The 25,767-nt window shown below is 40.6% G+C and overlaps 1 protein-coding gene across 1 annotated transcript in view; it reads right to left on the bottom strand.

Annotated features, from left to right (window-relative positions):
• Positions 1-11,465: 11,465 nt before the first annotated feature.
• The window catches only part of BUB1B (BUB1 mitotic checkpoint serine/threonine kinase B), a 108,807-nt gene continuing 94,505 nt past the window's right edge, over positions 11,466-25,767 (bottom strand). Inside the window, 4 exon segments of the mRNA XM_073610189.1 lie at positions 11,466-11,862; positions 13,800-13,906; positions 21,214-21,335; positions 21,338-21,381. Coding sequence (XP_073466290.1) covers positions 11,682-11,862; positions 13,800-13,906; positions 21,214-21,335; positions 21,338-21,381 — 454 coding nt within the window. The 3' untranslated portion in view covers positions 11,466-11,681.

Below are 25,767 nucleotides of genomic sequence, written 5' to 3'. Positions count from 1 at the left end.
ATTGAAAGAAATAAAAAAATATGGAGAACTGTCAAACTTCAAAATTAATCCAATAAAAACGGAAATATTAAATATAGGACTAGAGAAAAAGGAAGTCCAGTTCCTACAAAAAGAATTCCCATTCACTTGGGTAAAAGAATTAAATTACCTCGGAATCAAAATAACACCTAGAGTCGAAAAGATCTACCAGGCAAACATTATCCCATTGATCAACGAGGTCAAAGAAGAAATGAAAAAATTAAGAATACAGCCACTTTCATGGATTGGAAGAATAAATATGTTCAAGATGACGATACTTCCAAAAATAATTTACAGAATACAGATGTTACCAGTAAAGATTCCCCAGAGCTTTTTTAAAATAATTAAAACAATTTTGTTAAAATATATATGGCTTAATAAAAAACCAAGAATCAAATACACGCTGATTACAAGGAAAAAGGAGCACGGAGGTCTGGCTACCCCAGATATAAGCAGGTATTACAAAGCCATAGTCTTAACACGAATGTTAGAGTGGACGAATGAGAAAAATGAAAAAAAATGGGTCGAAATGAAAAACATAATAAGCGGAGTCACACTATATAAGAATATTTGGATCCCACGAAAATATAGAATATTGGACACAGACACACATGAAATAACAAAAATATATTTAAAATTTGGGACACTATTCACTTAAAGAATTAATGGAAATACAACTCACCATTAATAGCACTCACAGGATCGAATTACTTTACCCCCGGGAAGGAAATATTTGGAGCCCAAGGAATATGGAACCCACAATTGAAGGATATCACCAGAAATGGCAAAATAAGAACACGACTAGAATTATAGGAAAGGAATGGATGGAAGATGAATAAATGGAATTATTGTCAATTAAGGCACTTAGTAAGCACAATACCACATCCACTTAGAGACGAAACGAAACTAACCGCATTGGAAAAATTATGTATTAATGAAACACCACTGAAAAATGGAACATCAAAAATCTATGGTATACTGACAGATTTGGAAGCACAAGAAAGACCAGAATACATAAAACAATGGGAAAAAGAAATGAATTTAAAAATAGATAATCAAAAAGTGAAAAAAATGATAGAAATGGGATATAATAAGGCCTGGGACATGAAGACTATTGAAATGAATTACAAACTAGTAACAAGATGGTATATGACCCCTGTAAGAATACATAAATTTCAACAAGATAAAACATCTTTGTGCTGGAGAAAATGTGGCCAAAAAGCAACGATCACACACCTTTGGTGGGAATGTCCAATAATAACGGAGTACTAGAAGTATTAAATAATATAAGGGAAATAACTGAAGAAGAAATAGAACAAAATATCTGGACTTGCCTTTTCCATATACATAATAAACCTAAGAAACAATATATGAAATCAATAGCCCCCAACCTCCTGAATGCGGCTAAGGCCTTGATACCCGAAAACTGGCTAAAAAGTGGAAAACCAGATATCAGAAATTGGTTAGAGGAAATAGATTATTACTATAAAATGGACCAGCGGAGGAGTGGGGAAGGAGGGGAGAAAAAGGATAACAGTAGATGGGAAAGCTGGAAAAAATATAAAGCCTCAAACATCTATCTAGACAAGATGAAAGAAAGAATAGGTGTAGAGCCAAGATGATAAATAAATATAAAAGTGTGGACCAAACATAGGGAAGGGGGGGGTGGGAGGAGATAAGAGGGACTGAGAGAGAATAAGGTAATAGCGGTTTTATATTTACAGGAGGGGTTTTGTTTGGTTTTTAAAATTTATTAATCAAGACCCTTGAAGGGAAAATAAATAAAGATAAGACGGAAACAATCCACAATGATGTGAAAAATAAGAGATAAAGTTTGACATATAAAGTTGATATAATATCTCTCAAAAAAAACTTTCGCTAAAGTGGAAAAAAAAAAAAAAAAAAAAAAAAAGTAAATAAGTCTATACTATGGGATCTAAGAGTCATTAGATCCCCATTGTTATTTGTGTTAATTAACTCTGCTATTGTGTGAAGAAGAGTCTATGTTGATTGTGATAATGTTGATTGGATTTTCTGAACTACAAGATGGCCAGTCTGGCCTAACGGTCATGTCTGAGTCATCTAGGCTGTCGAAAGGGATTAGTTAATTAGCTCATGTTAATTAGGTTAATTAGGTTACAGCTGTATTGTTGGAGTAATATGAGCAGGAGGTCTGCACCTCCACTTTGAGTGTATAAAAGCCTGTATTTTGCAATAAAGGATATTCCTGGTTGAACTTACATACAGCCTGCCTGGTGTTTGTTCTGAGCTATCACAATTGGACTAGAACGGCACAGAGCTGTAGTTCTAATCCCAGAGCATTGGATGACCGAGCAATCAGATGTTGCGATCTGCAGTCTGATTCAATAGCTGCAGAGGAGTGTCGGGAGAGTGGAACCAAGCGAGCAAAGGGGCTCGTTACATTGGTTGGCAGCCGTGGGATTTGCTCTCCAGTTACTGGGACACTCCAAACCAGCCTGCAGGAGAGCCACGCTGAAAGACTTATTTGAGAGCCGTGGAGGGAATGGTGGGATCGTGCTTCCTTGCCGTGAACACATCCAAACCATCACCCGGATCCAAGGTAGCAGGAGAGAAGACATACCAGCCACCATCAATGAGGAATTCAGAAGGAGGTTGCGAGAGAAGGAGATACAGCACAGAGGACCAGCATCAGAGCAGGTCCTGCTAGGATGGTTTAATTCTATCCGCTGTGAACTCTGGAAGGAAGCGCTAGCCCGTGAGCAGCGACACCAGGGAAAAGTTCTCCCCTCCATCCATGTAAGGTACTGGTTGCAGTATGAAGTGTGAATGCTATTTTTGGGGGAACAGCTGAACCAGGAGTGGACAGCCGAGTTAAGCAGGCTGATCCGGGCAGAAATGCAGTTGGACGAGAGCTACAGAGCCCTCCAGTGGTATGTAGCCCAAGTGTGCCCATGGACAGCGGATGACAGCCCCACGGAAGGCTTTGACTATGATGGCCTGGGATTGTTATACTGGAGGCTGTCCAGGGACCCTGACTTTGGAAGTGATCGGGAGTGGCGTTTGGAGGAAATAATGGAGCACAGAGAGCGGAGACTGAATGTCTCAGAAGTGCACTGGGCACTGGAAGATTTGGAGTTTCTGGCCGTTCAGAAATGGGAGTTGGAGATCCCCTACAAACAGCTGTTAGACTCTGCTCAGCAGCAGGGTGGTGCTCCCTTTGCCTGGGACTATCATGAAATACCAGTTGACAACTCTGAAATCCTGGCTGAAGAGTTGACAATGTGAGTAACGGTGTGCTTTGCCAACCTGCAACCGCAGCTATGGAGGCGGAGGTCTTATGGCGGATGCAGCAAGTGCTGACTGACCTTGATGAACCTGTTTCTGCATTGGATGATCTTGGATGGAGGAATGTTCCTGTCCAGCAGAATGCCAGAGAATCGGCAGTGGAAAATCTGAAGATTGCCGTCCCTAAACCTGAAGTGCTGACAACAGGGCAGAGCTCTGCTAACCTCTGCCCAGCACTGATAGCATCTTCTGGGTTCCACGGAGAGGAGATGGTGAACCTTTATCCCCAGACACCAGTTGCAGAGACAGGGGATTTGATAGACTTTTCTGCTGAGGAAGAACAACCTGGTGAGCCTCCAGCAGAAGAGGAGCTGTTATTAGGGCCAAACTTCACTATGCTCTGCCCAGCACCAACAAAAGTATCTGTGAAGTCACAAGGAACTTCCCCAGCTGAAGCGCTGGCAACCGGACAGAGGGTCCAAGATCTCTGCCCTACACCTGCGGCGGTTCCGGAGGCTCAGGGTGAGAAGGAGGTGGTCACTTCCCAGCAGCAGATCAGGATACAGGGGGAGAAGGGAGAGGAGGTGTTCGTCATCCCTCCCCAACAGTTAGCCGGAGCAGATGGTGTGGGGTTTCCAGCAGAAGGGCTGGCAACAGGGCCGAGTACTGCTGGACTCTGCCCTCAACTAACAGAGGATGGATGTCCTGTGAAGTTGGATGGGACTTCAGTCTCCACCTGTATACCCCAGGGATGCTGGGCAGTCGGCCCAGATCCCCAACAGCATGACGGAGTGAGCCCAGACACCCTGTCTTCTCTCCAGCGGCAGAAAGGACTCCAGGGAGAAGGGCCAGTCCAGGCCTCTCCCCAGCGGCAGATATGTTCTCTGAGAGAGACAGAGGTTGGCTGGGTGAGTAATGCTTTGTTTGGAACAATTTGTTTGGGGTACTGTGTGGGTACAGGCATTAGAGGACTGGAACTACTGACTAACTTCGGAGTCAACCCCTCTGGGGTCTCCTCCCGTGTTAGTCTCCTGCCGAAAGGGGAGAAATGTGACAGACCTAGCCGGGAAAGAGACTTTTGGAGGGGACTGTATGCAAGCCTCTTGCCAATCGATCGGGGGCCCTTGCATTTGGGGGAACGGTGCTCTTTGTGAGCTATATGCCTGGGGACCCTTGAGGTGGTATTACTGTGGATTCGGGTCCTGGTCCCCCAGGACACACAGACTCTGGGGACCCTGGATTTGCCATATTGGAATAGTGGCTGATTCATAATGCTGGGACAGATACTGTTAGGAGATGCTGATGTAAATTCCAACACCTGTCTGTCTATTGTCTGCTAAAATGTGTATTGTAAATAAGTCTATACTATGGGATCTAAGAGTCATTAGATCCCCATTGTTATTTGTGTTAATTAACTCTGCTATTGTGTGAAGAAGAGTCTATGCTGATTGTGATAATGTTGATTGGATTTTCTGAACTACAAGACGGCCAGTCTGGCCTAACGGTCATGTCTGAGTCATCTAGGCTGTCTAAAGGGATTAGTTAATTAGATCATGTTAATTAGGTTATTACAGCTGTATTGTTAGAGTAATATGAGCAGGAGGTCTGCACCTCCACTTTGAGTGTATAAAAGCCTGTATTTTGCAATAAAGGATATTCCTGGTTGAACTTACATACAGCCTGCCTGGTGTTTGTTCTGAACTATCACAATTGGACTAGAACGGCACAGAGCTGTAGTTCTAATCCCGGAGCATTGGATGACTGAGCAATCAGATGTTGCGATCTGCAGTCTGATTCAATAGCTGCAGAGGAGTGTCGGGAGAGTGGAACCAAGCGAGCAAAGGGGTTTGTTACAGCCACACATGCTTGACACCATCTGAACCAAATAAGTTTATCTTGCTCTCATCAGACCACAGGACATTGCTCCAGTAATCCTTGCCCTTAGTCTGCTTGGCTTCATCAGTTTGTGGCCTCTCTTGCGCATCATCTTTAGAAGAGGCTTCTTTCTGGGACAAGAGCCAGGCAGACCAGTTTGATGCAGTGGGACGCATATGGTCTGGGCACTGACAGGCTGACCCCCCACCCCTTCAACCTCTGCAGCAACGCTGGCAGCACTCATACGTCTATTTTCCAAAGACAACTTCTGGATATGACGCTGAGCACGTGCACTCAACTTCTTTGGTTGACCATGGCGAGGCCTGTTTTGAGTGGAACTTGTCCTGTTAAACCACTGTATGGTCTTGACCACCGTGCTGCTCTCAGTTTCAGGGTCTTGGCAATCTTCTTATAGCCTGGGCCATCTTTATGTAGAGCAACAATTCTTTTTTTCAGATCCTCAGAGTTCTTTGCCATGAGGTGCCATGTTGAACTTCCAGTGACAAGTATGTGAGGGTGAGAGCGATAAAACCAAATTTAACACACCTGCTCCCCATTCACACGTGAGACCTTGTAACACTAACGAGTCACATGACACTGGGTAGGGAAAATGGCTAATTGGACCCAATTTGGGCATTTTTCATTTAGGGGTGTACTCACTTTTGTTGCCAGTGGTTTAGACATTAATGGCTGAGTGTTGAGTTATTTTGAGGGGACAGCAAATTTACATGGTTATACAAGCTGTACACTCACTACTTTATATTGTAGCAAAGTATCATTTCTTCAGTGTTCTCACATGAAAAGATATAAAATATTGATAAAAATATGAGGGGTGTACTCACTTTTGTGAGATACTGTATAGAGATTTATATATATAGATCTATACACACACACACACACTTGCACTATTGCATGTTGGACGCCCTATAGACCTCTATATTGGGATCTACTTATATTTTAATTTTTATTTTCCATTTAAACATTTTACTATCCACACGTATACCATTTCTCACTAGATACCTTGTATATGAATTTTGGCCTGTCCCCCGCCCTGCTCCTGGGCTATCTCCATTTTGTGCCCAAGCAGGGAAACAGGATTTTACAGCTCCCCTGGTATTTGGATGAATACTGCTATAAATTTTTAGAATTCCTGGTTGCTATTGTCTGTACATCGAACAGTATGTGTAAGTAAGAAGAAGGAGAAGTCTATGGTAAGGTTATTCGTTGGTCATTTGTGTGATATTGGAGACTACATATGTATGCTTACCTCTAGAAGTGTTTCTGGTCTGACCTGCTCCACACCCCTGATAAAATTATAAGATCCTGAAACGCGTTGGGTGCTCATAGGGGACTGCCACCAGACAGACCACTGCTGGATCATAACTGGTCTTGTATTGACCATGTACAGTACTGGTTCATGTATTCTATTGCTTACTTTTCATGCCTTATGATATCAGCCAGATTTCTTTTAACTATTGTTCTCAATAAAATTTGTATCAAGATATTTTTAACAAAAAATTGGTGTACTTTGATAACTATAGGCCCTAAAACTAGAAATAAATGTGGCCTGTCACAACCATAATAAAACAACGACCTGCCTCCGTCCCTTAATATTGCATAAAGAGAAGCAATGGAGTGGGACTTTGCATGAGGCATATCAATGTGTATGATACTGTATAGAATGATATATTTAACTGTGAATTGATTTAATGTCTCAATCCCATCTCAATAGTCCATGAATGTAAAAAACATAATGTATCAATAATAATCATAATAAAAATATATAATATAATAATGTAATCATAAGATTGACATATTGAATATATAATATAGCATATTTAATACAAATAATCAATTGACATGATTGGTACAATTAATACAGAATAGTTCATACAAAGTACAGAGCATACAGAAAGGATTCACATGATACAAATGATAGACAATGATATTAAAAATGCATAATAATTATCTCTTCTTTTAGTTGATAGCCAGCCCAGCTCATTGGCGATGGGGACAGATGTTTGTTTTGTTCCACTTCTGAGGTTGTGATGCGCTCAGTTCCTTCCCCCTGCTCATTCTGTTCTGTGATGGGGGTAGGGTTGGACCTCTGCACATCGGCATCAGCTGTCGTAATGCAGGGATTGTGGGTTCTTTTTCATCTTACGTTGCAGTGAAGGCGAGCGGGTATCCACTGCGGTCATCACATACCGCAAGTGGGCTGGTCCCCATCGCCCCTCCAGTGCTGACGCCTATCATGATGTCGGCAGGGACCTGCCCTGGACCTGGGGGGTATTTTAGCCAGGGGCGGCCAACTATTCACGTCATATGATTCCATTACGAGGAGGGACATTCATTACCCCACATTCGCTTCACCTACGGTACATGGGGTCTTTTTTTCTATCACTCCACACATATTTTGAATACATTGGTTTCATTTTTTGCAGACACCAGCGCACTCCTACTTGCACTAATGCACTGTGTACTTATATATACACACACTTTGGTTTTAATATTAGGACCAACCCACATTATTTACATACACACACACATACTCCCTTAATTAGAACACAAATGCTAGTCTTCAAATTCAATGGTTGGCTTTTGTTTTGGTTAGTTTTTGTTTTTACCCATTCCCTCACCTTTTTTTTTTTTTTTTTCACAGATTGGGTTCATGTTAAGTGTGCACACATAATAAACCTCGGGACTATGTCGTGGCTGGTCTGGCCTGCTCCTTGGCTGCTGCCCCTTATTTTGATTTGGGGGGTAGGGGGGTCTTCCGCCTCAAGCCCGGGTGAGACAGCTCATCCTAGGCCACCGCCCAATTACATCATAGAAGCTGGGCTCAGCCTGCGGGCTGTCTGTGTAAGTAATTTAAAAATTGTTTGCTTTTGATCATTTCCCTTTACAGAGGGCATTATATATTAATAGATATTTATCTGACTTTTCAGCATTTAACATGCATCTTATTCCTGATGATTGGCTATAATGCCTGAAACGCACTGAGTTTCTAAATAAGGGTGCCGAGACATGCTCGCCCAAATTATGCATTTTCAATAATATTGTCTATTATCTGTACATGCATCATGTGAATCGTACCCATACGCTCTGTACTTTGGATGAACTATTTATTCTGTATTAATTGTACCAATCGTGTCCATTGATTATTCGTATTAAATATGCTATATTATATATTCGATATGTCAATCTTTTATGATTACATTATTATATTAGATTATGATTATTGATATATTATGTTTTTTACAATCATAGACTACCTATGGGATTGAGACATTAAATCAAATTTACAGTTAAATATATAATTTTATACAGTATCATACACATTGACATGCCTCATGCAAAGTTCCACTCCATTTCTTATCCTCTATAGGCCTTAAAAGTCCCATAGTGGGGAACCCTTGTCCTCTTTTCCAATAACACTGCATAGTTACCATTTGAACTATAATTACATATTTGCAATTTAAAACTTGGAAAAACACCAGATTAGAAAACACCAATTTATGCAATATAGGATTGGCAATCGTGATCACTGTGATCGACTGTCACAACAGTTGTCACATGATTGTGAGCCAGTCCCACCAGCTACCAATCGTTAGTGGGGTTTAAGAGCGATCTTCAACAGCTTGGTCTCTGTGCAGGAAGCACACTCTCAGCCCCGAAACATAAACTGCCCATTGATTTACATGTGTGGCGTGTAGACCTTAAAGGCCACCCTTTTGCCACCACACGTGTTAGGCAAGCAACAGGTTAAGGTGTCATTAACCCCAGAAAGGCAATGGGGTGGGGATCTTCCAATAGGGGCACTAATTCTGGTGACCTTGGAGTGACCTCTCACTTCTTGTTTGGCTATGGGACAGAAAGTTAAGGACGCAAATATCAAAAAAAAAAAAAAAAAAAAAATCTTACAGGTTCTACCCCCCCCCCCCCCTTGCTTTATCCAAAATTAAAAAAGAAAAAAGGTTTTGCCTATAGTTCTACTTTAAGGTCACAGCCAAGGCAGGTTGCAGGACCGTGTCCATCAATAACACTACTCTAGAAAGGGCCTCCAGTTGCTTCTCATTGGGGTCCTTAAAGCAGAAGTTGGAAAAAAAAAAAAAAAAAAAAAAACCTTCTCCCTTGCAAGGTATAGCCATAATATGGTAGTAACGCATACTAGCACAGTGTGAAAGACTTGCCTTGAAACGTATCCCTCCAGCAGCACGGTGTCACTGATAACAGGGCTTCCATCTTCACCTGGTCTTCCTTCCCAGTTCACAGGCTGTGGTTCAGTGGCCGAGACGCCATGACATCACTCCCACGCATGCGCACGGGAGTCAGCGTTTACAGCACAGGTCTATAAAGGAATGGCATGGGTATGCCATTCTTTCAGAGCGCATGTGCCGGTGACATCACCACCTGCAGGGACACTGAATATGCTTTTAAATGTAGTGCAGTCTGAGGGCCCGAAGATCACTCCAATATTGCATTTTGGCTCTGTGCCTTGCTCACAGATTCTCATAATCATTTGATATTATGTACTTTAGATGCTATATTTAACCACTTCAGCCCCGGTTTGCGCAAAAGTTAGGTCTACATAGTGTCTACAAAATAGGGGACAGATTTATGGCATTTTTATTATAAATTTTTTTATTAGTAAAGGCAGCGATCTGCGATTTTTATCGTGACTGCGACATTATGGCGGACACATCGAACACCTTTGACACTATTTTGGGACCATTGTCCTTTATACAGTGAATCAGTGCTATAAAAATGCAATGATTACTGTGTAAATGACACTGGCAGGGAAGGGGTTAAACACTAGGGGGCGATCAAGGGGTTAAGTGTGTCCTAGGGAGTGATTCTAACTGTAGGGGGGATCATCTCACTAGAACATGACAGAGATTACTGCTCCCGATGACAAGGAGAAGTAGATCTCTGTTATGTTGCTAGGCAGAACAGGGAAATGCCCTGTTTACGTCCGTGACATGATCGCGGGCCCCCGGTGGGACACGATAGCTCGCCCACTATGCCTCGATTTAAAGGGGACGTACTTGTAGGCCCATTTTCCCAGCCGTGCCATTGTGCCGACATACATCGTCGTGTGCTGGCTGGCAAGGGGTTAAAGTCTTTGCAATTTTAAGTTGAGAAACATTCTTCTAAAATTATTGGAACATTTTTAGAGGTAGCTTTCATAGCTTGGTGAACCTCTACGCATCTCTAGTTCTGAGCAGGGCTTTTTTTTCTCAAGAGAATAGGTGCAGGAACTCATTCCTTCCAAGTCAGCCCTTGAATCGGCCCCCTACCCAACTCCGAGCACTGTTCCTTGGTTCCACCCTTTACCCACCTCTCAGTAACGCCCCTTTTTAGAGAATACAGAACCAAGTATCATTTTGTGGTGCTAAGTGTTTTGTATGGAATTTGTGAATGATAACAGAGGCACAAATCTAGCAACAATGAACTCCCAACAGCCAGCATCAATAGACCCCTCCCTCAACAGTAGATCCCATCCAGCAACAATTGACCCCCTGTAACATTAGATCCCCCACCAGCAACAAAAGACCTCACCAGCAACAACAGACCCCCGTGCAAAGATATATCTTCTTCAGCAACAATAGATTCCCCAGCAGCCAGCATCAATAGACCCCCTCCCTCAACAGTAGATTCTTTCCAGCAATGATTGACCCCCTAGCAACATTAGACCCACTCCAGCAACAATAGATTCCCCACTAGCAACAGAAAACCTTCCCAGCAGCAATAGATCCCCCTCCACCGCAAAATAGATCCCCTCAAGCAAGAATAGATTCCCCAACAGCCAGCATCAATAGACCCTCCATCACCCTTACATACATTTAGTTCTGGAGGTGCCGGACCTGCGATCCCCCGCGTACCTGCTAAAAAAAAAAAAAGCCCTGGTTCTGAGACACCCCAACTCTCTCTTTTTATACCCAACTGACCTGTTGCCAATTAACCTAATTAGTTTCAAAATGTTCTTCCAGCTCTTCCTTGTTAGTACCACCAGCTTTTTGTTTCCCAGTTCCAGCCTTTTTTGTGATGCGTTTCGGATATCAATTTCAAAATTACCTTCTAGTTTTCTTAAAATGCTGCATTTTCTCACCAGTTTAAACATTTGATATGTTTTCTATTTTCTTCCGTGATTAAAATATGGGTTTATGAGATTTGCAAATCATAGCATTCTGTTTTTATGTAGATTTTACACAGAGCCCCAACTTTTTTGGAATTAGAGTTGTATAGAATATTGTACTTTTTCTAATTTGATCGTGTCCACATTTTGTATAATAATTCATTTTAAAAAAAAAGTTTAATACAATAGGTTTAGTGAATGTACAAATTACAAAAAAAAAAAACAAAACACAACGACACCTATAGATTGAAACATACAATATAAACACAGAGAAGGTGATAGTGTAAATTAAGACTAAGCTGAAGGAGAGTGTGTTCTCCAGTCTAGAAGAAAAGATATGAAAATCTAACACACTGCTTCTTCTGAAATGTGCCTGCTGATCCTAAAGGGGGCTAAGACGGGTTTCAAGCTGGATGAAGTAAATACATAGCCCATCTTGACAGCTGCTGTCCAATACCTGTTCCATCTCATCTTTGAGTTCCTTTAAAACATATGATGGAGATTCACTGTCCGTATTCAATATTTTGGAAAAGAAGGAATTCCAAAGGTCCCCACGCCATGAACTAGAAACAGACCAGAAATTGTTAATGTGAAAAAGTGATCATCTGCATACTACTTTAGGTCTTAATTATAGTGCATAACTCAATTCTGCATATTCAAACACAAAAAGTTTAAGTTTGTAAAGTTTAAGTATCTTAACCACTTGACCTCAAGAAGGTTTTACCCCCTTCATGACCAGGGCATTTTTTTAATATTCAGTACTGTGCTAGTTTAACTGGCAATTGCGTGGTCATGCAACAATGTATGCAAATTAAATGTATAGTTTTTTTTTTTTCACACAAATAGAACTTCCTTTTGGTGGTATTTGATCACTGGGGTTTTCTTTTATTAAAATTTTGAAATGAAAATATTTTCTACTTTATTTTATTATTGGATATGTTTTATAACAAATTTCTTCATACATTTAGGCCAATATGTAGTGTGCTACATGCCTGCTAAAAGAAAATCCAAATGAGTGTATATTAATTGGTTTGTGAGAAAGTTATAGCATCTACAAACTATGGTATATATATATATATATATATACACTGAAATTTACAAGCTATAGGCGCTATACTGCTAATGGCGGTGATCAGTGACTTATAATGGGACTGTGATAGGATGGCGAGCAATCTGGCACTAACAGACACTGGCTGGGAGGGTCACTAACTCACTCTAATGTCTTTAGTGACACTAATACAGTGATCAGTAATACTGCACACTGACACTAATGACACTGGCTGGGAAGGGGTTAACATCTAAAGGAAATCAAGGAGTCAACTGTGAGCCCAACAAGTGTAATATATGCTGCTTTTACTTACTGATCTGTCTGTTTTTTATTCCCTGCTTTTTAGGGAGAACAGCCAGATTGCTGTTCTCTGTACTCTGTAAGTGTGTTTGTAAACACAGAATACCGCCAATCAGCAGGTTTTTGCCAAAATCATTGGCTGAAATCTGGTGCCAAACTTGCACTGTATCCAATCACTGCACCGGTCAGCAGGAAGCACATGCATGCCGCCCCAAACACAGAAGCAAGTTAGCAACGTACATGTATATTGCCAAGCCTGCACCTCCCGCTCACTCGCAGTATATTTACTGTGAGCAGTCGGTTACAGTTTATACTTAACAGCTATAAGTAACCAACAGTTTCTACAAAGAGCCTTCAAAAAGTTTCAATTTTTTAAAAATATATAATAGTTTAAAAAAGCGTGGAAATGTTTTGACGAACCCTCATATTAAAAAAACACTTATTAATGTGGCTATTAAAAAAAAAGGAAATCTTAATATGAGCTAATCTAAAGGGAACTTTCACGAAATTATATCTTTTAAACACTTCTACTACTCACACCCATCAGACTGATATGAACATTACAAGTTGAAATAGTTTTGAGCATGTGTTTCTCTGCTCACAGTTGTGTTGCGAAGCAGAACAAACATAGCAGTATACATAGGCTTCCTTTCCAGAACCAAAAGACAAGGTGTACCTACCTCATTCCAACAGGCCTTGTTAGAGGATACATACTTTCCCTACAAGGTTCAGAGATGCTCATGTGTCAGCTGACTTCCATAAATTCTGAATGAAACTAAGCGGTTTAGTTATGCCTCTTTCCTGCTCTTCTAGTGTTTTATGCTCCAACTTCACCACATATTAGATATTCAGACTTACATCTAGGCTGTAACCCCAGAGGATCCTACTAGGCATTTTTAATCCCTTCTGCTAATTTTCCTTTTATTTGAAGTCTGTTTCTGATATTTCCTGCATGGAATAGCACAGGCTATGGAAAACATGCATGAAATCGCATGCCAATGCAAAACTCTGTTGCAATGCCACAGGCCGATACAGTCTGGCTTAGCTTTACAACATGCTTTTCATAGAAACACTAAGAACTGGCTTGTATCAATTCGCTTTTAACCAGCATCTCACAAAAAATATTTAAGTAATTTATAAAAAATGATTCACCTGGGAAATGCTTTGTTGATTTTCCATACTGAATCTTCATGATGAACCTCCAGGCACTTGCTGAAGATCATTAAGTGTACCACATTTGCAATGCCAAGAAGATCCACCTGGGGGCAGCAAATTAAAGTGGTTAAAATTACAGAGTTATCTAACTCAATAAAAGCACTGTATGTGAGCAAAACACATTTTAACATGACTTCAAAGAAAAAAAAAAAATCAAGTCAATAAATACTGCCAGAAAACCACCACTATACAAGTACCATTAACATAAATGAAACAAATAAACGTATACACAGACACAGGAGCAGGGTGCATTTCAAAGCATTTCTACAAATGTAATGACATGCAGATCTGTCTGCATACAAATTATGGCTCTTCAAACCCTAATGGTTAGTATGTTAGTTCATGTTGCAATTGTCAGAGTTTTACAAAGTCCATGCAATGTGTTGTGATAAAATGTATGCCTGGATCATTTTATTGCACTGTTCACAAAACATGGTGGAACTGATGTTACCACAACACATAAGTGTAAAGCCAACCTCCAGATTTACAGCGCAAGATGCTTATTTCCAGTTTCATGAACCTCTGCTTTTAACCGTTTTGCAAAAAGGCAAACATTTTAAAATGTATACATTTTTGTTATTCAACAACTTAATACAGATTTAGCTTTTATGTGTAGTAGGAATTTAATAGAAATTTTGTAGTTATTTTTGTTTGTGAGTGCCAGTAAATGATTTTAGTGTATTTCTATTATAAATTTCCTTTTGCTGCACATTTGTGCAACTATCACAGGACCCGAAAAATCACCAGCACAAACTTTTTATTCTACCTGCGCTTTCACAAAATGTGAAAATGTCTGGTCTGGGGTGGTCTTTTACATGTTTTGAAAGAGGTTAGGGAAAAAAATAAATAAAAAATGATAACCTTGAGATTTAGGTGGCTTATGTATAGTTTGATTATAGAGCTGCAACGAACGATTATTTTCATAATCGGTTAGTTGGACGATTATTGTTTCGATTAATTGGATAATAACCTTAAAAAAGTGTGGCGTATAATTAAGTTAAGATGTAAAGTTAAAAAAAAAAAAAAAAAAAAAGCAATTTATTCTTAAAGGGATTGTAAAGGCTATTTTAAAAAAAAATAACAAACATGTTATACTTACCTCCTTGCAGTTGGTTTTGCACAGAGCAGCCCGGATCCTTCTCTTCTTGGGTCCCTCTTTGCTGCTCCTAGTCCCAGCCTCCTTTGAGTGCCCCTCAGCCAGCAGCTTGCTACAGGGGGCACCCAAGCAGAGTCAGAGCTCCATGTATCCATTCAGACACGGAGCCCCAACCTGGACCCTCCCCCTCTCCCCTGACTGGCTGACTTTGATTGACAGCCGCGGGAGCCAATGGCACTGCTGCTCTGTCTCAGCCAATCAGATGTACTGGATGACTGAGGGGATAGTGGACATCGCTGGAGAGAGAAGGAGCTCAGGTAGGTAAATGGGGGTGCTGCTACAGAAGGTTTTTTATCTTAATGCATAGAAGGCAATAAGATAAAAAACCTTCTGCCTTTACAACTCCTGTAACCACATGCCGACCAGCCACCGCAGTTGTACTTCGGCAAAATGGCACGGCTGGGCGAAACAACGTTATGTAACATCGCTTCGCCCTGTGACCACTAGGGAGTGTGCGCACCCCCCGAGCCGATGCGAGTGCCCGGCGGTCTCGTTCACCGCCGGGCTCCCGCGATCGCTCGTGGCACACGGAGAATCCGGAACTGTGTGTGTAAAACACAGTTTCCGGTTCTCTGAGGGGAGAACTGACAAATTGTCTGTTCATACAGAGTATGAACAGACGATCTTTTAGCTTCCCTGCACAGTCCACATCCCCCTTCAGTTAGAACACAAACTAGGACACACATTAACCCCTTCACTGCCCCCTAGTGTTAACCCCTTCACTGCCAGTGACATTTTTACAGTAAACAATGCATTTTTAAATCGCACTGATAGCTGTATTAATATCAATGGTCCCAAAAAATGTGTCAAAATTGTCCGACGTGTCTGCCATAATGTCGCAGTCACGATAAAAATCGCTGATCGCCGCCATTACTAGTAAAAATAAATAAATAAATAAAAATGCCATAAAACTATCCCCTATTTTGTAGACGCTATAACTTTTGCGCAAACCAATCAATATACGCTCATTGCGATTTTTTTTTAATACCAAAAATATGTAGAAGAATACGTATCGGCCTAAACTGAGGGAAAAACATGTTTTTTTTATATACCGTATTTATCGGCGTATAACATGCACTTTTTTCCCCCTTAAAATCAGAGGAAAACTGTGGGTGCGTGTTATATGCCGATCCCCGCTGTCTGTGAGGGCAAGAGGAACACCGCCGACATTGACCGAGCCGAGTGTACTTGGCTAGGCTCAGCTCGCAGTCACGCCCAGTCCCGCCTCCTAGCCTTTTCGTCTCGCCATTGGACCGGTGCTGTGTCCATCATAAGAGTCGGGCCAAGGGGCGGGACGGGGGCGGGACTGCGAGCGAAGCCGAGTACAAAGTACACTCAGCTCAGTCTATGACGGCGGCGAGAGGAGCCCAGAGGTGGTGGCACTAAATTTAAAACCCAAACGTGCTGCAATTTTGGGCAAGGCTGCAGACGGACACTGGGCAAGGCTGCATTGATGGGAATTTAAAATGTAAGTTTTTTTTCCTTAAACTTCCCTCCTAAACTTGGGGTGCGTGTTATACGCCGATAAATACGGTATTTTTGGGGGATATTTATTATAGCAAAAAGTAAATAATGCGTTTTTTTCAAAATTGTCGCTTTTTTTGTTTATAGCGCAAAAAAATAAAAAACGCAGAGGTGATCAAATACCACCAAAAGAAAGCTCTATTTGCGGGGAAAAAAAGGACATTGATTTTGTTTGGGAGCCACGTCGCACCACCGCGCAATTGTCAGTTAAAGCGACGCAAGGCCGAAACGCAAAAAGTGCTCTGGTCTTTGGCCAGCCAAATGGTCCGGGGCTTAAGTGGTTAAATATCTCTATGCAGTGGTAAATATAAATATCCAACTATATAGTTAGGGAGCAAAAATCTCTCCACTCTGAGAACAGCAGACAGACGAGATATACTGTATATACTATTAGAGGTTGAAACTGGTAAATATCATTAGACTCGGAGATCAAATTTTTTATGTAAAGAGAAAAAAAAAAAAAAATAATAATTAAAAGACTGTTTTGCTGATTTTCAGACAGAACTGTAATATATTATGTATGACAGACTTCCTTGTCATAGGCAGGTGGCTTCATAAAAGCTACCTGTGCCTGCTGTCACTTATGCCAGCAAAAAAAAAAGTGTTCCTTCAAAAAATGTTTTTTAAAAAAGTTTGTTCGATTTTCTAATCGTAAGCGGGGTCAAATTGACGTTTGTTTTCGACCACAGTGGCGGGAAATTTCAAAGGAGAATATAAAACTTCTTGGTCAAAGGAATTTTCAGACCGTGTATGTGGCTTTCGTTCAGAAATTACATTAATTTTAAAACAATGTTAAAAGCAAGTGAAATTTTCAAACAACATTCTTTCATTCAGCGAATGTACAAAGATTTTCCGTATGAATATTCTCGTCGTAAAGTTGATGTATGGCCAGCATAAGGCTTGGTTCACACCTATGCAGTTTGCTTTTGGTCCGTTTCTGCAGTGCTTTTTGCTGTGCGTTTTTGCGTATTGCGCATTTTTTTATGCTTTTTTTGGCCAATTTGTTGTTGGGCAGATTAAAAAACGCAAATTGTGGCAAAAACACACTACATGCTTTTCTGCAGCTTCTCAATTGAAGTCTATTGAACCAAAAGAGCAAAAAAAGCGCCGTTTTGCATTGAAAAAAGTCCGTAAACCCTTTCCAAATACGCAGCGGCTGAAAAAAGCATAGATGTGAACATGTCCCATAAGACACCATGTTAAATGAACTGTAGTGTATTTCTGCAAAAAGCACCAAAAAATGAAAAGCTGTGAACCAGGCCTAAGACTTTAGTAACAGCAACATGCTTTTTTTTGTATCACATGTCATAATGGGGTTAAAATAAAACTGAAAATTATCCCTTTATAGTACAAAAATAACAGATAATCCCTACTATAAGGGTTAATTTATACTGTGAAATGGTGAAGATAATAGTATATATTACTTAGATATATATACACACACACACACACACACACACACACACACACATATATATATATATATATATATATATATATATATATATATATATATATACACACACACACACACATATACATATATATACACACACACATATACATATACACACATATACATATACACACACACACATACATATATATAAAAAAAATAAATACGCCCAGAAGTAGGCTATATGGGCATTTTAACTAGGCGCCAGACATGAAGCTATATTAAGGTTAAGGGTGGAAGGGAGATATAAATCTTTTATATTAAAGTAGTACTAAAAGCTGAGACTTTTTTCATGGATATGATCATTTTATATATAATGCACAATACTTTTAAAAGTTTACTTTGAATGTAATTGTAATGCCTTATATTACCTCAAGTCTATCATCCTCCACCTTCTCTGGGTTTACATGCTGATCTTCCCTGCACAGAGTTTATAACGTAATTTTTTTTTTTTTTTAACAAACATGGTATACTTACCTGCTCTGTGTAATGGTTTTGCACAGAGCAGCCCTGATTCTCCTCTTCTGGCTTTTCCTGCCTTCAGAGTGCTCCAATAGCAAGCTGCAAAGTATAGTATAGAGTGCCCTTATAGCAAGGTAAAAAAAAAAAACTTCTGCCTTTAGAACCACTCACTTCCTGCCCAGGACTACAAGTTCCATGAGGCATTGCTCCTCACACATTAACAAGTTCTCAGGCACTTACTGACATGTATGGATGGTGTACTGAGCTTTACGTGTGCTTCACTATATTTTCTGGTATGTAAACAAGTAATGAATTCCATATGCAGGCCAACTAATCGGCTGACCAACTAATAGATTATGAAAATAGTTGGCAACATTTCCCCGCTATGCCCAACATATGCACTTAATACTTTCACTCTGCCTCCATTCTCCTCGTTTTTACTTCTTTAAAAAGTACATGCCCATTGACCCACACACATTATGACTTATCTCCTTCATTTATGGCTCAGTTGTGTAGTAGTCTAAAAGAACGATTACCAGGCATTCTAAACTCTATGGAAAACTAATTTTAACATGTCCTTGGAACGAGAGGACTGGCAAACCATCTGGCAAGCTACAGCCCAAAGCTCTAGAATTGTTCTAATTCTTAAATATTCCTATAAAACCATTTACAGGTGGTATTACACTCTGGCCTGTCTGGCTCATAGTATACTGACAACGACTCATTTAGTTGATTTGCCCAATAGAGAACAGATTCTGGATACAGTTTTATAATTAAATTCGCACAATTCTCCACACAAATCGTCATAAAACCTCTATGAACCATTACTCAATAAATCTATTACTGATCCTTTATACATGGACCAGCTGTTGGTGCTCCATATTTTCACAGCCACCAGAATCACAATAGCTGTGGCCTAGAAGACCCTCACCCTAAGTTTTGAAGCAGCGAAAAACAGGTTGACCAATATGATAGAAGTTTATGGGAATCCTAGCTGATACACATGCTAAATTCCTCCTCATTTGGCAGCCTCGGATATCTTCCTCCCAATCTCCATGAACTGATGATTCTCTATTCTTTTGCCCATTTGATTCACTTATGGGCTGACCCCCCTTCCCCATCCCCACCTTCTTTTTGATTTGATGCTCTGACCCACGCTCATTAGCTACACCTGGGACTCTATGACCCTGGTCTCCAGATCTTTCTCCTCAAGTCTCCGTGAATGATTTCAACTGAATGGAGCTTTTCTACAAGACTCAGCAAATTGTATGCAAACAGAATAATGCCCTCCTCAAAGTCTCTTGGTCTTAAAGTATGTCCTGGTGGAGAAGGCAAAGCAGCTTCTTAGATAAATCCATAACTGATCAATACTTTTCTGAGCAGCACTAGGTGGGCAAATCCAGAGACAATGCGGGTATGTGACCCATCGTACTTACACAAAAATTTAGCAAATAGATGTCGCAAACATTAAAAAATACTGAAAAATAAAAAATTATACGTAGGTATAACACAAATGAATGCAGTTATTTTTATTTTAAATAATCAATGAAGTATTTTACATCTATTGACTTCATATTAGCCTCCTGCAATCCCCAGTCAAACAACATTCAGATTGGAAGAGGCAGTACTGGGAGCCAGTCAGGTATGCTGTATGCAGATATGCTGACAAGGAGCATGCTGATCTGATAAAAGGTGAAAGCAGAGGTACAAGACATCATCAGTTCTACTGTCCTTTCATTGTTCAATCATTATGCTGGGGGTGAAAGGGAGACACCATTGTATTCCTTAATTGTAACAGTTGTGTCATCCTCCAGGCTATTCAAATATCAGGGAAAGATGAACAAAAAATCTGTTGAAGGGTAAAAAAAATTGTATACAGTATATGTATTTAACCACTTCAATACTGAGCACTTTCACCCCCCTTCCTGCTCAGGCCAATTTTTAGCTTTCAGTGCTGTCGAACTTTGAATGACAATTGCATGGTCATGCAACACTGTACCCATATAAAATTTGTATCTTTTTTTTTTTTTTAAAACAGATAGAGCTTTATTTTTATTTTGGTGGCATTTAATCACTGCTGTGTTTTTATTCTTTGCTAAGCAAATGAAAAAAAGACAAAAAAAAAAGGGTTTTTCAGTTATAAAATTTTGCAAATAAGTAATTTTTCTTCTTCACTGATGGGCACTGATGAGACTGCACTAATGACACAGGACTGATAATTATCAGTGTAAACGATGTACTCACTGAGCCCTGTCAGACCTGCTGGTTATCAGCTCTCCTTTCTCAGAGAGACAGTGTGTGAGGAAAGGAATGCCAAAAACCCGCCAAGTCTGTTTTCATGTGACCAGCTGTGATTGTTTATAAGTTTATCTGACTGGACTTAAAAAAGGGTGCCCTAACCCAACACATTTCAGAATGTATAGCTTCTTTACTGCTGTCACGTTGATGTTCTGTGTATTGTTGACCATCAGCATATGTTCATGTCAATTTGATATTTGTCAATGTCAGGAATGTTTCATTATTAAGTTGTGGAACTACCAAGGTAGCCAAGCAAGCAACTACTATAGGGTCAGTGGGTAATATGCAGGATCAACAAATTCATCAAATTCATCTAAGTACAGGCAGACAAGACAAATGGTATGACTGCAATAACCTCCAACCAACTGTATCTGCAGCACAGATTTCCAATATGTTTTACATAATGCAAAGATATGAATGAGGTAAAACAGACAATGTCAGTTTCGTATATTTACCTGGTAAGGTGAAGTTCGGCCAGCTAGAACCTGCTGCCCATATTCAGTTTGTGCTATGGGGAAAGCTCTTGATGTCAGTGTAGGGCAGAGCCGCATGTCCATGCTGTGGGAGAAGTCTGTTGGTTAATGCAACCATTCATCTCTGTGCAAGAAGTCAGGTCAAAAACCCTGTTGTGGGAGAAAAAAAAACTGTTCATCTTGGGGACCCGCCGGTTATACTGCAAGCCGACTGATAGAAACACTTTGCTTCATACACGCAGTGCACCCCCCCCCCCCCCCCCCCCCAACACTAGTACGTAGAATTCCAAATGCCCAGATGCTGAGAGTTAAAAGGAGCAACTCCAACCCCATAACAGCTGAACTACAGCTTGACGATATGATGGAACGATTTTCTTAACGTGGCTACTCCAAAAAAAACTCCTCCACCAACAGAGACAATGAGTAAAATATGCTGGAGAGTACCTATTCTGTCCCTGGGACAACATCCCACAAAACTGAACCTTTTTTTCCTACTTGTTATTGAGGAGTCATACAGTGAAGGATGTGGTTTAATCCTGTTGGCAGACAATTTCTAGCGATCAAACCATAACATTAGCTAATAGACCTATCATGAGTTATTAGAATGGAAAAAGCTTGAAAGATCTCCTGATGCACACTGAATTACCACCCATTAAACATCCACCTGGCTTAGTCCTGGAAAATCCCGGCTGTTACCGCTGTCCAGATCATACCACAAGATGCCATATGCTGACCAGTCAATTCTTTCTACACCCATAATCGGGCAAATGTGTGTATATTAAACCTTCTTGTACATCAGAATATGTGATATATTTGCTTTGCTGTCCCTGCAGTCTGTACTATATAGGCAAGCCTATCACTTATTTTAGGCATCGGTTCAACAATCACAGATCTGCCAGGCAATTGCTTCCCGGACATCTAACCAACTGGTGGCATGCCATCATTCTATACCAACTTTAAAGTGGGGGGTTGCCCGCCATCGCCAGCTGTTATAGAAGGAAAGCTGATGGGTCCACGATTTACAAACTTTGGCCCCTAAGGGGCTTAATGAACAGCTAAGGCTCAATTGCTTTTTTATGATCCTTTGGAATGTCTGGCTGACTACCTGCTGGTGCTATTGACAAACGATGGGCAGAACAGTTGGTGGTATATATGCTCCTTGACTGGATGGATATCCAGCCGATGGCCTTCTTCATACTTATGCGATCTGACCCTTACCTCTTTGGCAGACTTTTTGACATACTGTATATGTGCTAAATGGTACAGTATGCCTTTTTTTGCCTGGTTGGTGATACATTAGATTGATTCTTCTGTGTGGTGTTCTGGGGTCCACACCCTTTTTCTTTAAGGGAAACCTCACTTGGTTTTCATACCCACTCCTATTTGGGATGGCATGTTCTTTTCCTAGTGGTGTTAGTCTTAGGGTTTTCACCATAATTCTTCCTCTGCAACTATTCATATTTCTGAATCCTCTCGTTTCTTCTTTCTGGTTGTGTAATATTGATTCTACATTACGTTCATTTGTATGTATTCCTATCTTTGTGCACTGTGTTTTCTGCATATCTATTGTCATTTTATGCCTTTTTCGATGCTATACTAGACTGATGGTGTGGTGTTCTGGGTGTCCAGACCCCTTTTATGACGGATCTTTTTTTGATAGCTTGATTTAAGCTAGGATTTTGTAAATTTTGCTGTTTGATTAACTATTGTGATTTGCTATTAACTATTGTGAACTGATGCTGTTTTGAAGGCAAAAGGGGTCACACCAAATATTGATTTGATTTGGATTTCTCTTCTGTTCAATCATTTTCCATTTTGTTAATTGATAAAAATATCTTTAAATTCTACTTTGGCACTCCATCCAAAAGTTGTTTAGAAAAAGGTAGGTGTGTGTGTGTGTGTATATGTATATATATATATATATATATATATATATATATATATATATATATATATATATATATATATATATATATATATATATATATATATATATATATATATATATATATATATATATATATAGATAGATAGATAGATAGATAGATATGAGAGAGATATATAGAGAGAGATATATATAGAGAGATATACATGAAAAATACATACGCACGCATCTAAACAAGAAGAATTTGAAGTGGTTGTAAAGACACAAGATTTTTTTACCTTCATGCATTCAGGTAAAAAACCTTCTGTGTGCAGCAGCCCCCCCCCCCCCCCAATACTTACATGAGCCCCCTCTCGATCCAGCGAAGTCCACGAGAGCCTTGCCTCTCCAGGGACTCGCAGTCCTGATTGGTTTTTAGCAGCAGCAGGAGCCATTACCTTCCGCTGGTGCTCGATCACAGCCGGTAAGCCAATCAGGTGATGGAGGAGGTGGGGCAAAGCCATGGCTCTGTGTGTGAATGGACACAGATCCGCGGACTGGGATTGCACCTACTTGGGTGCACCCAGAGAAAGCCGCTTGCTGTGGGGACACCTGGCAGGAAGGATGAGCGCCAGCATGGAAACTAAGAGGAGGATCCTGGCTGCTCTGTGCAAAACCAACAGGAAGCCAATGGCTCCTGCCAAAAACGGGAGTGCGCTGGATCGAGGCAAGGCTCTCACGGACATTGCTGGATCAAGAGGGGGCTCAGGTAAGTATTAGGGTGGGCTGGGGAGCTGCTGCTGCACACCATAGGTTTTTTTTTACCTTCATGCATACAGTGAGGGAAAAAAGTATTTGATCCCCTGCTGATTTCGTAAGTTTGCCCACTGACAAAGAAATGATCAGTCTATAATTTGAATGGTAAGTTTATTTTAACAGTGAGATATAGAATAACAACAAAAATATCCAGAAAAAAGCATTTAAAAAGTTATTAATTGATTTGCATTTTAATTAGTGAAATAAGTACTTGATCCCCTATCAATCAGCAAGATTTCTGCCCCCCAGGTGTCTCCTATACAGGTAATGAGCAGAATTAGGAGCACTCTCTTAAAGGGAGTGCTCCTAATCTTAGCTTGTTACCTGAATAAAAGACACCTGTCCACAGAATCAATCAAATTCAATCTCTCCACCATGGCCAACACCAGAGAGCTGTCCAAGGATGTCAGGGACAAGATTGTAGACCTAAACAAGGCTGGAATGGGCTAAGAGACTGACATGGACATTCACTGTATTGTTCATTTAAGCACAAGAGACTGCATTTTGTTCTCACTGTTGAAATGTGTTCTGTAACCTTCACCTAACACACACACACACACACACACACACACACACACACACACACACACACCCCTTCTACTAGAAGCACTCTCTCTCTGTCTCTACTCCCCCCCCCCCTCAAGGTTTTACTTTTGCAATTGTTCTATTCGCTAGCTTTTAATAATATATTTCTATTTCTTAGCTCTTAATAACATATTTCTATTTGTTAGTTTTTAATAACATCTCACACCACCCCTTTCTTATCTATGTATAAAATAACATGTAATAATAAATGTGGGCTCTGAACGGACATTTTAAACACAAGCATTTACTTCCTTGTTCCCTTGATGCTGAGCTACCAGCATTCTTTGCCTCTGCAATGACTCCTGGGAACAATGACAAGCTCCCAGGAGTCAGTGCGGCTGAGAGGAAATGACGAAATAGCCGCCCATATCCACAGAATAGACAGGAAGCAGAGAGGAACATCTGCAAAGCACAGGTACTGTTGAAAAAAAAAAAAAAAAAAAGATCCGTTTTTATGTTATTACATTACTGCAATCTGAATGCGCTAATGTTATAAAATAGGGTGGAGCTCCGCTTTAACCCTATAGAAAATATGTGGAGGGAGCTGAAGGTTCGAGTTACCAAACCTCAGCCTCGAAACTTTAAAGGGGTTGTAAACCCTCGTGTTTTTTCACCTTAATGCATCATATGCATTAAGGTGAAAAAACTCCTGGCAGTGACCAGCCCCCCAGTTTTACTTACCTGAGCCCCCTCATCCCCTCGGCAGACACACGCTCTCCCTCTCTGCACGGGGGTTCTCGGCTCTTAATTGGATTGCAGTCATTGGCTCCCGCTGCTGTCAATCAAATCCAATGACGCGGGCGCCGGGGCTCCGGCATTTGAGTCTATGGGCGCAAATGCTTGACTCCGGGTCATGCCCGCAAGGTGACCCCCCCCGGAGAGCACTTCTGCTAAGGGGTTATCTGATGCGAGGAGGAGCCGTGAAAGCCGCCGAGGGACCTCAGAAGAGGATGATCGGGGCCACTCTGTGCAAAACAAGCTGCACAGTGGAGGTAAGTATGACATGTTTGTTATTTTTAAAAAATAAAACACAAAGCCTTACAATCACTTTAATGACTTGGATTGGATCTGCAAAGAGGAGTGCGACAAGATCCCGCCTGAGATATGTGCAAACCTGGTGGCCAACTACAAGAAACGTCTGACCTCTGATTGCCAACAATGGTTTTGCCACGGGGTCAGATACTTATTTTACTCATTTAAATGCAAATCAATTCATAACTTTTTTTTAAATTTTTTTCTGGATTTTTTTTGTTATTCTGAATTTCACTGTC

Source organism: Aquarana catesbeiana, linkage group LG13, assembly GCF_042186555.1.
Source record: "Aquarana catesbeiana isolate 2022-GZ linkage group LG13, ASM4218655v1, whole genome shotgun sequence".
NCBI lineage: Eukaryota > Metazoa > Chordata > Amphibia > Anura > Ranidae > Aquarana > Aquarana catesbeiana.
This window is presented reverse-complemented; position numbering and strand designations above follow the sequence as displayed.